At 39.4% G+C, this 14,399-nt stretch overlaps 1 protein-coding gene across 1 annotated transcript in view; it reads left to right on the forward strand.

Annotated features, from left to right (window-relative positions):
- LOC134571042 (uncharacterized) overlaps nt 1-8,327 on the forward strand; it is a 41,977-nt gene extending 33,650 nt beyond the window's left edge. Inside the window, exons 9-14 of the mRNA XM_063429084.1 lie at nt 755-837; nt 2,339-2,401; nt 4,221-4,277; nt 5,730-5,783; nt 7,094-7,145; nt 8,241-8,327. Coding sequence (XP_063285154.1) covers nt 755-837; nt 2,339-2,401; nt 4,221-4,277; nt 5,730-5,783; nt 7,094-7,145; nt 8,241-8,265 — 334 coding nt within the window. The 3' untranslated portion in view covers nt 8,266-8,327. The remainder of the gene's footprint in view (nt 1-754; nt 838-2,338; nt 2,402-4,220; nt 4,278-5,729; nt 5,784-7,093; nt 7,146-8,240) is intronic.
- The last annotated feature ends 6,072 nt before the right edge of the window (nt 8,328-14,399 follow it).

Below are 14,399 nucleotides of genomic sequence, written 5' to 3' on the forward strand. Positions count from 1 at the left end.
CAATGTCCCCAGAATACTCGGGATGAGACATGCTTAAAGTTGCAATGTCCCCTGAATACTCGGGGCGAGACATGCTTAAAGTGGCAATGTCCCCGGAATACTCGGGGCGAGACATGCTTAAAGTGGCAATGTCACCTGAATACTCGGGGCGAGACATGCTTAAAGTGGCAATGTCACCTGAATACTCGGGGCGAGACATGTTTAAAGTGGCAATGTCCCCAGAATACTCGGGATGAGACATGCTTAAAGTTGCAATGTCCCCTGAATTCTCGGGGCGAGACATGCTTAAAGTGGCAATGTCCCCGGAATACTCAGGGCGAGACATGCTTAAAGTTGCAATGTCCCCTGAATTCTCGGGGCGAGACATGCTTAAAGTGGCAATGTCCCCGGAATACTCGGGGCGAGACATGCTTAAAGTGGCAATGTCCCCTGAATACTCATTTCCATAAACCAGTTTTAAAGAATAATGCACACAGATTGATGCTATTTCCATGGAAGGATGTTGTAGTTGTTTAGATGGGATATCTGTCATTCTTTTTGCACATTCTCGATTTATATCACAATGTTCAACCCATCAGTAAAACATACTGATAAGAAAACATGTTATGTCGGCAGTTGGAGTTAGTGAATGTTTTGTCTGTTAATGTGTCATATTAGAAAGGACATTTAATTAGAAACATGCAATATTAGATATTTATTATTAAGATTTATTTTGCTTTAATAAAATATCTTCTTGGGGGGTCTTTACACACAGAGAGGTGATCCCTGAAAAAAATGATCAAGTGCCCACCATCAATGTCCTCATAAGCCAAGATAACAGGACCAGCATGTCTTCAGGTACAGCATCATGTTCAGGGTAAAGGCTTGGGATGAGCACGGGTCCATGCAATGGTTAAAGGCTTGGGATGGGCATGGATCCATGTAATGGGGTAAAGGCTTGGGATGAGCATGGATCCATGTAATGGGGTAAAGGCTTGGGATGGGCATGGATCCATGTAATGGGGTAAAGGCTTGGGATGGGCATGGATCCATGTAATGGGGTAAAGGCTTGGGATGGGCATGGATCCATGTAATGGGGTAAAGGCTTGGGATGGGCATGGATCCATGTAATGGGGTAAAGGCTTGGGATGGGCATGGATCCATGTAATGGGGTAAAGGCTTGGGATGGGCATGGATCCATGTAATGGGGTAAAGGCTTGGGATGGGCATGGATCCATGTAATGGGGTAAAGGCTTGGGATGGGCATGGATCCATGTAATGGGGTAAAGGCTTGGGATGGGCATGGATCCATGTAATGGGGTTTAGATGCATGTAGCATGTTTGGAAACTGGTAATTTATTTAGTATTTGCCTTTCTCAAATGTGTTTAGATCCATGTTGTATGTTTGCATCCATGCAATGGGCTTATATGCATTTCATGCATATGGACATATGCAATATGTTTAGATGTATGTAGCATGTGTGGATTTGTATTATCGGTTTTCAGACATGTGATATGTTTAGAGGTATATAACATGTTTGCATCATGTAATATATTTACAGGCATGTATTGTGCTTTGACTAATAAGTGTAATATGTTTAGAAACTCAGAGTGTGCTTATATCTATGTAATGTGCTATGATACATGTAGTGTATCTGGGAACATGTAACATGTCTAGATGCATGTCGTGTGTTGGAATCTGTGCAATAGTTTTAGAGGAATTAAGTGTGTTGGGATCCATGTAATCTATTTTGATACATGTATTATTTTAATAACAGTGTAACGTGTTTAGACACATGTAGCATGTTTTGATCTATGTAATGGGTTTGGGGATTTGTAATGTTTTTAGAACAAATTAATATGTTTAGTGCCATGCACCATGCTTCGAGCCATGTAAAGTGTTTACATATATGTAGTTAGTTTGATACACATAACGTGTTAGAACCATGTAGTGTGCTTGCGTCAATGGAATATGTTTACATGAATGAAGCATGTGTGGATGAATGGAATATACATACAGGGTTGACGTGCTTTTGGATCCATGTAATGTGAAAGAATATAATATAATAAGTTGCCTGCAGCATGATTTGCTCACTGTAAATGGGTGAGTAATGTGTTTAAATCCATGTAATATGTGCATGTAGTAAGAATGAATCCGTGTTCTGTGTTTGGGTGCATGTTCTGTGTTTGGAAGTATATCGATCCATTTAGCATGTTTAGAGTGTGTTTACATACATGAGGCATGTTTGGATCCATGCAATATATTTACATGATGGTAACATGTCTGTGTTTAGAGGTGTGTGCCATGTTTGTTTACAGGTTCTAATTTCTTAATGAACAAGTTATCGTTTCCTTGCAGTTAACACAGATGAAAACTATGTAAATGTGGAAAATTCTTGTGAAGCGAAGGACTCGTGCAGCTGTAAGGCATTATATACTGTAACTAATAGTGAATTACATGGGGACTTGTGTGATTAGAGGGAGATCATACAATATGTACTTACCGTGTGTTACTAAAAGAGAATTACACGTGATAAGACATGCTTAGCGAGAGACCATACAATATGTACTTACCGTGTGTTACTAACAGAGAATTACACGGGATGAGACATGCTTAGCGAGAGACCATACAATATCTACTTACCGTGTGTTACTAACAGATAATTACACGGGATGAGTCATGCTTAGCGGGAGATTATTCAATATGTATTTACCGTGTGTTACTAACAGAGAATTACACGGGATGAGACATGCTTAGCGAGAGACCATACAATTTGTACTTACCGTGTGTTACTAACAGAGAATTACACGGGATAAGACATGCTTAGCGAGAGACCATACAATATGTACTTACCGTGTGTTACTAACAGAGAATTACACGTGATAAGACATGCTTAGCGAGAGACCATACAATATGTACTTACCGTGTGTTACTAAAAGAGAATTACACGTGATAAGACATGCTTAGAGAGAGACCATACAATATGTACTTACCGTGTGTTACTAACAGAGAATTACACGGGATAAGACATGCTTAGCGAGAGACCATACAATATGTACTTACCGTGTGTTACTAACAGAGAATTACACGGGATGAGACATGCTTAGCGAGAGACCATACAATATCTACTTACCGTGTGTTACTAACAGATAATTACACGGGATGAGTCATGCTTAGCGGGAGATTATTCAATATGTATTTACCGTGTGTTACTAACAGAGAATTACACGGGATGAGACATGCTTAGCGAGAGACCATACAATTTGTACTTACCGTGTGTTACTAACAGAGAATTACACGGGATAAGACATGCTTAGCGAGAGACCATACAATATGTACTTACCGTGTGTTACTAACAGAGAATTACACGGGATAAGACATGCTTAGCGAGAGACCATACAATATGTACTTAACGTGTGTTACTAACAGAGAATTACACGGGATAAGACATGCTTAGCGAGAGACCATACAATATGTACTTACCGTGTGTTACTAACAGATAATTACACGGGATGAGTCATGCTTAGCGAGAGACCATACAATATGTACTTACCGTGTGTTACTAACAGATAATTACACGGGATGAGTCATGCTTAGCGGGAGATTATTCAATATGTATTTACCGTGTGTTACTAACAGAGAATTACACGGGATAAGACATGCTTAGCGAGAGACCATACAATATGTACTTAACGTGTGTTACTAACAGAGAATTACACGCGATGAGACATGCTTAGCGAGAGACCATACAATATGTACTTACCATGTGTTACTAACAGATAATTACACGGGATGAGTCATGCTTAGCGGGAGATTATTCAATATGTACTTACCGTGTGTTACTAACAGAGAATTACACGGGATGAGACATGCTTAGCGAGAGACCATACAATATGTACTTACCGTGTGTTACTAACAGAGAATTACACGGGATGAGTCATGCTTAGCGGGAGATTATTCAATATGTACTTACCGTGTGTTACTAACAGAGAATCACATGGGGTGAGACATGCTTAGCGGGAGATCTCTCTCTCTCTCTCTCTCTCTATATATATATATGTATATTTAATGAATATTAATCCTTCTCTTTAAACTGATTCTTTGCACAACGTTTGCTATGTCACAGAGGTTTCTCTGTCTTTGTATTGTGCCCCCTAGTGGCAGATCAGAGTAAGCTCTATGGGGTATCATTATAATGATCTGCTGGATTTTAGAGTACTTTCTCCCCTTCCCACTGCAGGTAACGATGATAATTATGTAAACGTGGGAACAAGTGACCTGGAGGATACACAACAAAGTAAGAGTTACAGAGGCTTTAGCTCTGCCTTCTCTATTAACAGATAGAGGCTCCGATAAGTCCTTCACTGGTAACTGATTAACCGTTTTTCCTACAGAATTCTAGAATCGTATTTCGGATTCCGAATGAAACCTATTTCTAGTAAAAGATTCAGGCAAGCAGTGCAGGAAAGGAGGCTGAAAACCATTTAATTAGAGCATAGGAGAGAACGAGGGGGTGAGGTATGAAAGGGGAATGATATGAGCAGCACGTTCTGTGAGGAACAGGGAAACACAGGACGGAAAAGGAAGAGGGGAGAGTGATATTCAATGGAAAGTGTGTCCAAACAAGAATAAAACTGGCTGTGTTGGGATTTCAATAAAAATTAATGGAGAGAGGCAAGGTAATAGACTGTGAGCTATGGTCAGAGGAAGAGGAGGGCAGTTGGTGGACTATTATCTGTGATTGATAAGAGGGAGAGCAGCTCATGGACTATTACCTGTGATTGATAGGAGGGAGAGCAGCTCATGGACTATTACCTGTGATTGATAAGAGGGAGAGCAGCTCATGGACTATTACCTGTGATTGATAGGAGGGAGAGCAGCTCATGGACTATTACCTGTGATTGATAGGAGGGAGAGCAGCTCATGGACTATTACCTGTGATTGATAAGAGGGAGAGCAGCTCATGGACTATTACCTGTGATTGATAAGAGGGAGAGCAGTTGGTGGACTATTACTTGTGATTGATAGGAGGGAGAGCAGTTGGGGGAATATTACCTGTGATTGATAAGAGGGAGAGCAGTTGATGGACTATTACCTGTGATTGATAAGAGGGAGAGCAGTTGATAGACTGTTACCTGTAACTGATTGGAGGGAGAGCAGGTGGTGGACTATTACTTGTGATTGATAGAAGGAAGAGCAGTTGGCGGACTACTACTTGTGATTGATAGGAGGAAGAGCAGTTGGTGGACTATTACCTGTAATTGATAGAAAGGAGAGCAGTTGGTGGAATATTAGCTGTGATTGATTGGAGGGAGAGCAGTTGATGGACTGTTGCCTGTGATTGATAGGAGGGAGAGCAGTTGATGATTTTTACCTGTGATTGATAGGAGGGAGAGCAGTTGGTGGACTATTAGCTTTGATAGATAGGAGGGAGAGCAGTTGGTGGACTATTATCTGTGATTGATAGGAGGGAGAGCAGTTGGTGGACTATTACTTGTGATTATTAGGAGGGAGAACAGTTGGTGGACTATTAGCAGTGATTGATAGGATGAAATGCAGTTGGTTGGTACATGAGCTGCGATTAGAAGGTAAAGAGAGCAGGTAAGTGGCTCTGAGCTGTGACCAATGGGAGAGTAAGGCAGCTGTTGAAGCATTCGAATAGGTTAAAATGTTGAACATAAAACAAAACCTACTAGGTCAACCTTGTTAACATTTTTATATATAAATACTTTCCTTTTTGTGACAACAGGTGAGAGTTCAGAATATGTAAATGTGGAAGATGATCCAAAGAATTCTGGCAATGGTGAGTACCTTGCAAACAAGGAGAATATTAAAAAATATTTTTAAAAAATCGAAAAAATCTTTCCACCATCACCTCCGATTATGACGGCTGCCTCTCTGCAAATTTCCAACTGGCTTCTTACTTTCTTAAACTCAACCTGTCCACAACAGAACTTCAGGTCTTTCCTCCATCATGTGTTGCTATTCCCGTGTCTGTCTCCCTCCAAGTCCACGCTGCTACCATCATCTCTACCTTGCAGGCCCACTGCCTTGGTGTTCTCTTTGACTTCGACCTCTCCTTCACCCCTCCTGTCCAGTCGATCGCCAAACCCGTCCCTCTTCCATCTTAAAAACATACTGTGCATCAGGCCCTATTTTACACCAGACGCGGCTAAGGTGCTGGTCGTTGTTCTCTCTCGCTTTGACAATCCCATTCTCTGTGGACTTACGTGTTCCCAGCTTGCCCCGTTACAGTCTATATTCATTGTGGTGGTAAGGCTCCTCTTCCTGTCCACTCGCACCTCCCATGCCTTTCCGCTCTGTGAGACCCTACATTGGCTTCCTCTGACACATAGGGCACAATTTAAAATTCTGATACTTGCTTACAAGTCTTTAGATAATGCTGCTCCAACCTACCTATCCTCACTAATACATGTCTAAGCCAATACTCGCTGCTGAAGACCTATGTCTATCCTCTGTCAGTAGTCCCAGCTCTGATGCTCACCATCAAGACTTCGCTAGGGCTGCACCGGTGCTATGGAACGCCCTTCCTTTCTCCATTAGACTCTCACCCAGTTTCCAAATCTTCAAAAAAAAGCATTCAGGACTCACTTCTTCAGGATTGCATATCTATTAAACTATTAACAGTTTTCCCTCCTCGCACCCTGAGACATGTACAAACACAGGCATACACAAACACTCACAGACACATACACACAGAGGGACACTCTTGTACACACAAACATATACACATAGAAACACAGACACAAACAGGCAGGTACACATACATGCAAATAGAAACACACAGACACAGCATGTACACACATACAGACAGACAGAGATGTACACATACAGACACCCAAAGGTGCGCCCATACACACACACACACACACACACAGACAAACACACATAAAATATTGTATAAGATTTTCCATATCGTAATGAAATGCCGACAATGCTTTTTTCAGGCTGAATAGGTTGAAATATGAATTAGTGTCAATGTCGTATTCCAAGGCTTTATATCCAACAATAAAATCAATCTTTACCCCAAAATGTAAGAAATATCTGTCTGTTTATACCCAGCACTAACCGTGTCATCCCTTCTGAACACAGACAGCAACGACGAAAATGATTATGAAAATGTCAAAAGCCAAAAAGGTTCAAGGTAAAATTGTATAATCATTTTCATGTTTACTTCGATGAATTTTAGGGAGGGAAAATAGTGCTTTTCTTAAAGGGACACTTCAAACTTGCTTTTATACCGTTTATACCGGCATTCTGTTTTCTTTCTAAAAATAATACAAATGTTTAAATTCCCTCCTTTGGCCCAAATTCACAGATTTACAGGGTTGAGAATTCAAAGTGAATTGAAAGGAAATTTTGAATATAATAATTCAAATAATAATAATTGTATCTTGCTAGCCTAGTCACGTTTTGTCCACTTATCGTCTTCATTGTAACAAATGTTCATTTAATTATTGGAATCAGGTGAGGCAAACGGGGAGATTCAAATTGTTTTCTAGTTAACCCACTGCAAATGGGAGAGAACGCAAGAAGATTACGCTGATACAAACAGACTCTTATTGGCTGTTAATTTCTCACCGTCTGTACATTAGAAGTGATGGGCAGGACATTAATCAGAACCCCCAGCATTTATGGGATCCTCTAGACCCCACATTTAGTTCAATAGCCCCAATCCTATAGCAATGAAATGGCAATAACAGGTGGAGACACACCACAGCACAAATAGAACAAATAAAAACACTGTTTAGTAGACATGTCCCAAATGGAAACATGCATTTAATTATGCACTGTAATTTGGGGGGACTCAGCCCAGACTTTCTGTAGTTGTCTAATGCAGCTCAATGAAAAGTCTTTACAAGGCAAGTGCTCTGGGCAATTGCTGCCTCTTGAGTTTATCTCCACTGAGCTAAACAAACCAGGAAGTAACAGGACCGGTTGTCTGATTGACAGACAAGGGGGTGTAAACAGGTTAATTTATAAAAGTGCCAATTTCTATTGAAATCTCCACTTTTTGGAAAATGAAAAAAAGAGGACACGCACAGACTTTAGTTTCATGTCCGAGGAAGGGCCAGCGTGGGAGCAATGGGGAGCAGTTTGTTTGTTGTTTCAGTTTGTCACAGAATGCATTGTAAAATAGCAATCCTATGTACAAACACAGTAATTAAAGAAGGAGTTGGTTGTGAGGGATCTGGGCATTTCCTTAAGGTTTTCATATCGTCTTTTCTAATATTTTCAGGTCAGGAAGACACAGCAGCTGTTGAAGGATCGGTCCTAGTAAGATATACCTGTGTCATGTCTCAGAGACCCCAGTCTGCAATCTGCCTTGTGGCTGCTTTGCCGTAACTATTTCTGCACATTGTCTCAGAGTTTCCTTTTCAATCTTCAGCTTTCCGCACACAGGAAGAGGTTACTTCGAATATGTGACCCTACAGCAATCATGCCTGGGACCTAAAGACCCGAGACATTATTGTTAATAACATAAAATACGCCTGTGAGAGAGGGATCCAGGAGTGGAGATCGATGGATTTTTAAAAATCTTTTAGACATGTTTTCAAAGCCTTTCTTGTCGATAAACACGAATGTGAGCTCTGAGCAATGTCTAGCTGAACCGCTACACTTGATATCGAGTTCTCTGTCTCTTGGAAATCACAAAAAAAAAACAGTTTCCGCTCCAGTCTGCAGAAAAGTGACAAATAAATCGTCTTATTGAAAAGAGGTTAAACCAACAAAGAAGTTAAACCAACATTCTCTACAAAGAAAACAGGTGTTTTAAAACATCACAGATGTGACCACTTTTATATTGTTAGTTTTCAAACCAAAGTCGTACATTTTTTTATTTGTATTTTTTGCTTAATTACAGCTAGGAGGTTAGATCTTGATTTGATTCCCACTAGAAAAAACTATTTAACAAAAAAAAGAACGTTTCACTCTTGCTAAATTATCCGAACGTATCGCGAGGTTCTAAGAACGTTTTGTGTTTTTTTTTTGTTATTTTATTTTGTTACGCTGATTATGTCTAAACCGATGTTTTGTAACTTCTTGTGTTCCTGAGAAACTGGGTTCTGCATAAGGAAGAAAGCCTAAGAATGGGGAAATCAGCTTAAACGTTTTGCTGGTTTCCAACTTTGCCCCAGAATGACCTTTTATACAGAACCCACAAATTGTCGTGTTTTGATTATTTGTGTATTATATTTGTTTCTGTTGTTTCTGACTGAAAAAACCTGAGATTTTCCCAGTATTATTATTATTTTTTTTTTATTAAACTCTACGAACCCACTGGGTGAAAACTGTATTTAAAATGCAAAAAATTTGATTATATGCGAATCTGCATTTATTTAATACCTGTATTCATATATTTTCTGCAACGTGTTAATGGCTGTAATATAGAGAAAATATTAGAAATTAATGAAACCTGTGTATTGTGCATTTTTTTATATGATCCATTACCAATAAAATGCATCCAAAGTATGTTATCTATTTAATCAGAAAGCACATCAATAGCAGTAAGTTCTGCTAAATTGGTAAAAGGTCAGATAAACCTTCGCATTCAGAACTATACAAAACACTCCCTTTGATACATAGTCACTGTGGAATAAAAGAGGAAATGGATCCTTTGCTCTCTTTGTCCAAACCTTTCAATACATTAGGGAAACTGCAATACATGAATAATAGCGGAACCCAAACACTTCCTTCCTAGTTATTTAAGTAGAAAGTGCTATTAATAATTAAATAGAAACATGCTAACCACCTTTACACAAATATTCTTAAAATCTCATTGCTGTGCAAGAGGCATATAACCAATATCCCACATGCCACGTAACTGCAATCGTTTAATAATGCATAATTGTTACTAATTGTTTACAAAGGGCTGATATATACCACAGCAATGTGCAGGGAACAGCAAAATATACAAGTAGGATGTATGGGTGGGTCGATGGATGGATGGATGGACAGATGGATGAATGGGTGGGTGGGTCGATCGATGGATGAATGGATGGATGGGTGGATTGATCGATGGATAAATGGATCGGTATTTGGATGGGTGGGTCTATCGATGGATGGACGCATGGATGGATGGGTGGGTCGACGGATGGGTGGGTGATCGGATGGGTGGGTCAATCGATGGATGGACGCAAGGATGGATGGTTGGGTCGATGGATGGATGGGTGGGTTGATCGATGGATAAATGGATGGGTGATTGGATGGATGGGTCGATGGATGGACAGATGAAGGGATGGGTTGATGGGTGGATAGGCACGTCAATCGATGGATGAATGGATGGATTAGTTGACGGATGGATGGGTGGACGAATGGATGGATGGATGAATGGACAGTTGGACAGATAGGCAGACAGATGCTGGAAGTGCTGACAGACACACAGTGCAATAGTAACACTCTGGGGGAGATTTATCAAAGACTGTCGGACACTATTACATTTCATTTTCACCAGATTTTTGGCAGAGTTTTTAAATCTGTCTGATTATGTAATCTGATGCTTTTTCACACATAAAATGTCATTTTTGAATATGCACTATTTTTTTGCAAAAGAATTTAGAAAAATGGTGGAATTTCTTCGGCACTATAAATATAGCAGTGTTCTGAAGTGGAAACTTCATTGAAAACTGTTAGTAATTACTAGGAAAAAATTTCACTTTTTCGATTTATCATCATCATCATCATTTAAATAATAATGACTGATTTTAACAGACACTTTTAAGAACACCTTGATAAATATCCCCCAGAGTCTTCCCCGTTAGTCACTGTGAATGAGGAGGAGACTTTATGGTTACTCAAGCAGCTGTCCTCATTCCTGTCAATGCCCTCACCTACCCTCTCCTTGAAAAAATAATCATTAAATATTTATAATTAAAGCATTTGGTCATCCTACGTGATTCCAAAAGAATGCAGTTACGATCACAGATATAAGGCGATGAAAGTGATAAAGGAGACCCAAGTCTGTTTGTCACTTGCAACGATGATAATGACGTGAGTTTTATTAATCCTCTTAGAGTTAATAAAGCAACAGTCTTAACCCTCGGTAAGTCCAAACTCCTCAATGCTTTGAAAAAAGTAAACACACACCTCTAAAAATCTCACTTCCTGCGGGTACAAGCGAGAGATTTAACGATACATTTTGAACATGCTCTTTTTAAAATTAGGTTAGGTGCCTATGCTATAGTATTTTGCTGAACTTCTCACAGAGTAGACTGGAGATAAAAAAATCTATAAAAAAAAAAGCTGTCAAACGCTCCACAGCTAATACCTTGGAGTATCACAATATTAAATTTATATTTTTTTGTTTAGAAATTTGGGGTTTTGTGACCACAGTTAAACATACATTGCCAACATAGCAAAATTAACATTTTTACAGTATCTTTAAATTAGGAATGCAATTGGTATATAACCAGATGTTCCCAAAATCAGATACAGCAAGCTGTTGATGAGTTAATTCTGCAGGATGGTGTTGACTTGATCAGGGTTTGTGCCACACACATTGGAAATCACAGATACATGAGCCATGTCAGTAGCTCCTATCCGAGGTGGTAGAGAAACGAATAAAGCTTTATCGAGGTTGCTCAATTTGCATAGACCTGTAAATGTCAGAATGGGCAGGAAATGAAATTAGAACTCAAAGCTAAAGAGGTGGATAGTTAACAGCCTGCGTTCTGTGGGTTTCAAAGTTTGATCTGAGTCAGACATAGGAGGAGACTGTCCACAGTTTGCTTGTGAATTTTTGTATATTTGAAACCCAGGAAATCCACCCAGATCAACAAGAGACAGCAGGCACAGAGTTAGAACAGAATAAATCAAGTTATCCTTTCTTAGAGATAGAAAGAGATTAAATAAGTGAGCCAAGATGGAACATCAGGCTGGGAGAGTAAGAGTAGAGTGAGAGAAGGGGTGATACAAATAAGGGGAATTTAATGCAGAGGGTGGGAACTGTAGCAAGATATGTAGCTTACAACGATTAGCTGAATACATTTGCAAGGATTGAAGAAGAGGATATTTTAAGGCAAAATTAATTGTAGACAAAGAGAGGTAGGTAACATTTCAAAAGCAGTGGGCATTACAAGCGGTAACATTTCCTAAAGTAACATTTTAGTGAGAGGACCCTAAAGTAGAGAGGCTCAAGTTAGAAAGTTAGTGAGGAAGACATGCGGATAAGGACAGCTAGATGAGAGAGGTTGGCAGTAACGTTGGGTTAGAGAGAGAGAGAGACTGCAAAAGATGTCTGTGGAGGAGGTAATGCTTCAAACAGGACTTGGACATTGGGTCTTTGGTTTATGCGGAATATCTTTCATCGTCCTTCTCATAAACTGCATCATCTGCTGCCAAAGTGAGTACCCATTACTTTCCCACAGAGCTGGGAGATATTTGAATGAGTTGATAATAACATAATTAGAAAATAGAAATCTGTAGATGCCACGTACTGTGACACCAACTTTAATATCCATGTGAGTCAAAATCGGTTGATGAGATTTTTTGTTAGGTAGCCTTTATTCAGTTTATTGTTTCCTCATTACAATTCAGCTAAGCACAGCACAAACAATTATTTCATTTAAGTAGAACATAAAATATCTTTCTCTGGACTGTTTTAGCATTGTATTATAACCCTAACAATCTGACCACAACCTTTCCATCTGCCAGTATGGCCATGGATTGCGGGATAAGGAGACTGTGGCAATGCATTCTGGAATGCTGAGATTCTGTTCAAGCGTTGATTGTTTGGAAGTGAGCTATACATCCTAAAACTTATGGAATTTAGAATCACATTATTAAATCCCAAGGACCTCTCAGAACCTGGCTATCCACTCCGAGAGGCCAATAATCTGCCTAGTGTAAGTGACACTCTGATAATGTAATTATATACGTAGATCCATGGAGCAACACTCATGCAGAGAGAGATCCTGCAAATTCCAGCCCTGCAACCAGAGTCCTGAGAACATTGTCCACTCACATTGACAATCTGGCCATCAACCTCACATCATTCTGATATCAATTACATGGAGAGTCTTAGAATTTGGTCATCCTCCACAAGTCCAAGAGCATATAGTTATTATCACAGATAAGCTAAGAAATTGGTCACCAATCCCAAGTCATTAAGGATTACACTGCCTAAACCAAAATTTGAAAGTCAAGTCATGCGCAGTAGGAAGAATCCAGCCACCAATACTATGCACCTGATAATCTGGCCGTGTATCTGGGCTTACACCCAAAGAAACACTCAGTCACTCAGGTAAATTGATAATGTGTCAAATTCCATGGTAACCAACATCTCCTAATGGAAATCAAATATCCTCCTAAAAGTCTAAAGCTCACTGAGAAATACCATGATCTTAACATGTTATAAGCGTGTCCAACTCTCCAGTGTGAAGCAACTCTCTGTTTTAGCCAATGGATGGACATATGATGAGTTATGTTTTGCTATAATGACATGCCATTTAATTCCAATGAAAAGGTTAAAGGCGATATAGGAGAAGATGAAATCATATAAATGTAGGACAAATCAACACGTTGAATATAACCCACCAAAGGACAGAGTCCAGTAACACGTCTTTATTAAACTGACCAGACTGAAAAAGATCAAAGCCATATATCTGTTTGCGGATTGTGGAGAATTGACCAGAAAATACAAATTATGGGAAACAATTCAGCTATTTTTCCAACTTGCGTCTATTATTTTGAATTCAAACAAATGATGTTGAATAGAGACCAAATTGCACACATGAGGGGAAAATATCTGATCTGGGTAATTCCCCTACTCTGATATAGTCACAGCTGGGCAGTTTAAGCATTAAGTTTACATTTCAGTTTTTAATTCACTACAATTAGTTTCAGTGAATAAACCCCTACATTAGCTCGGTTTTAGATGCATGTATTTCCATTGTGTGCCATGCTAGAAAAAAAAGCTGTGTTTAAAGGGAACATTGAAAAAATTGGTGAACGCAAGTTGTAGGTGATCTTCAATGCTTTGATCAATGGTGTAAAATGCAGGAAATGGACATTTAGATTTATAATTAAGAAAAAAGACATAAAACATACAATCTGATGGCATCTCAATACAAAATATACATTTGTCTTGTCAGTCGTCTTGATGTGAATATAAATATGTAAAATTTCTTCTTAACTTTACAGAAAAGTCACCAGTCTCCATCGCAAACCGGCCGGCACCTCCGTAAGAAACGCGTCTCTGTGTAATTGTTATATTATTTCTGAATGACGTATCGAGACGATAATTCATCAGATTTTCTTGTATGATTTATATAGGACTCCGGAAACAGTTCCACGATATGAAAGTAGTGAGTATCTGGTCGGAGCATGGGCCGCCAGCGTTCACCTGATGCCTTGGACTAGCCTTCAGACTTTTAATGCTGGTTTTAATTAATAATAAAAA

The sequence above is a fragment of the Pelobates fuscus genome, chromosome 8, assembly GCF_036172605.1.
Source record: "Pelobates fuscus isolate aPelFus1 chromosome 8, aPelFus1.pri, whole genome shotgun sequence".
Classification (NCBI taxonomy): Eukaryota; Metazoa; Chordata; class Amphibia; order Anura; family Pelobatidae; genus Pelobates; species Pelobates fuscus.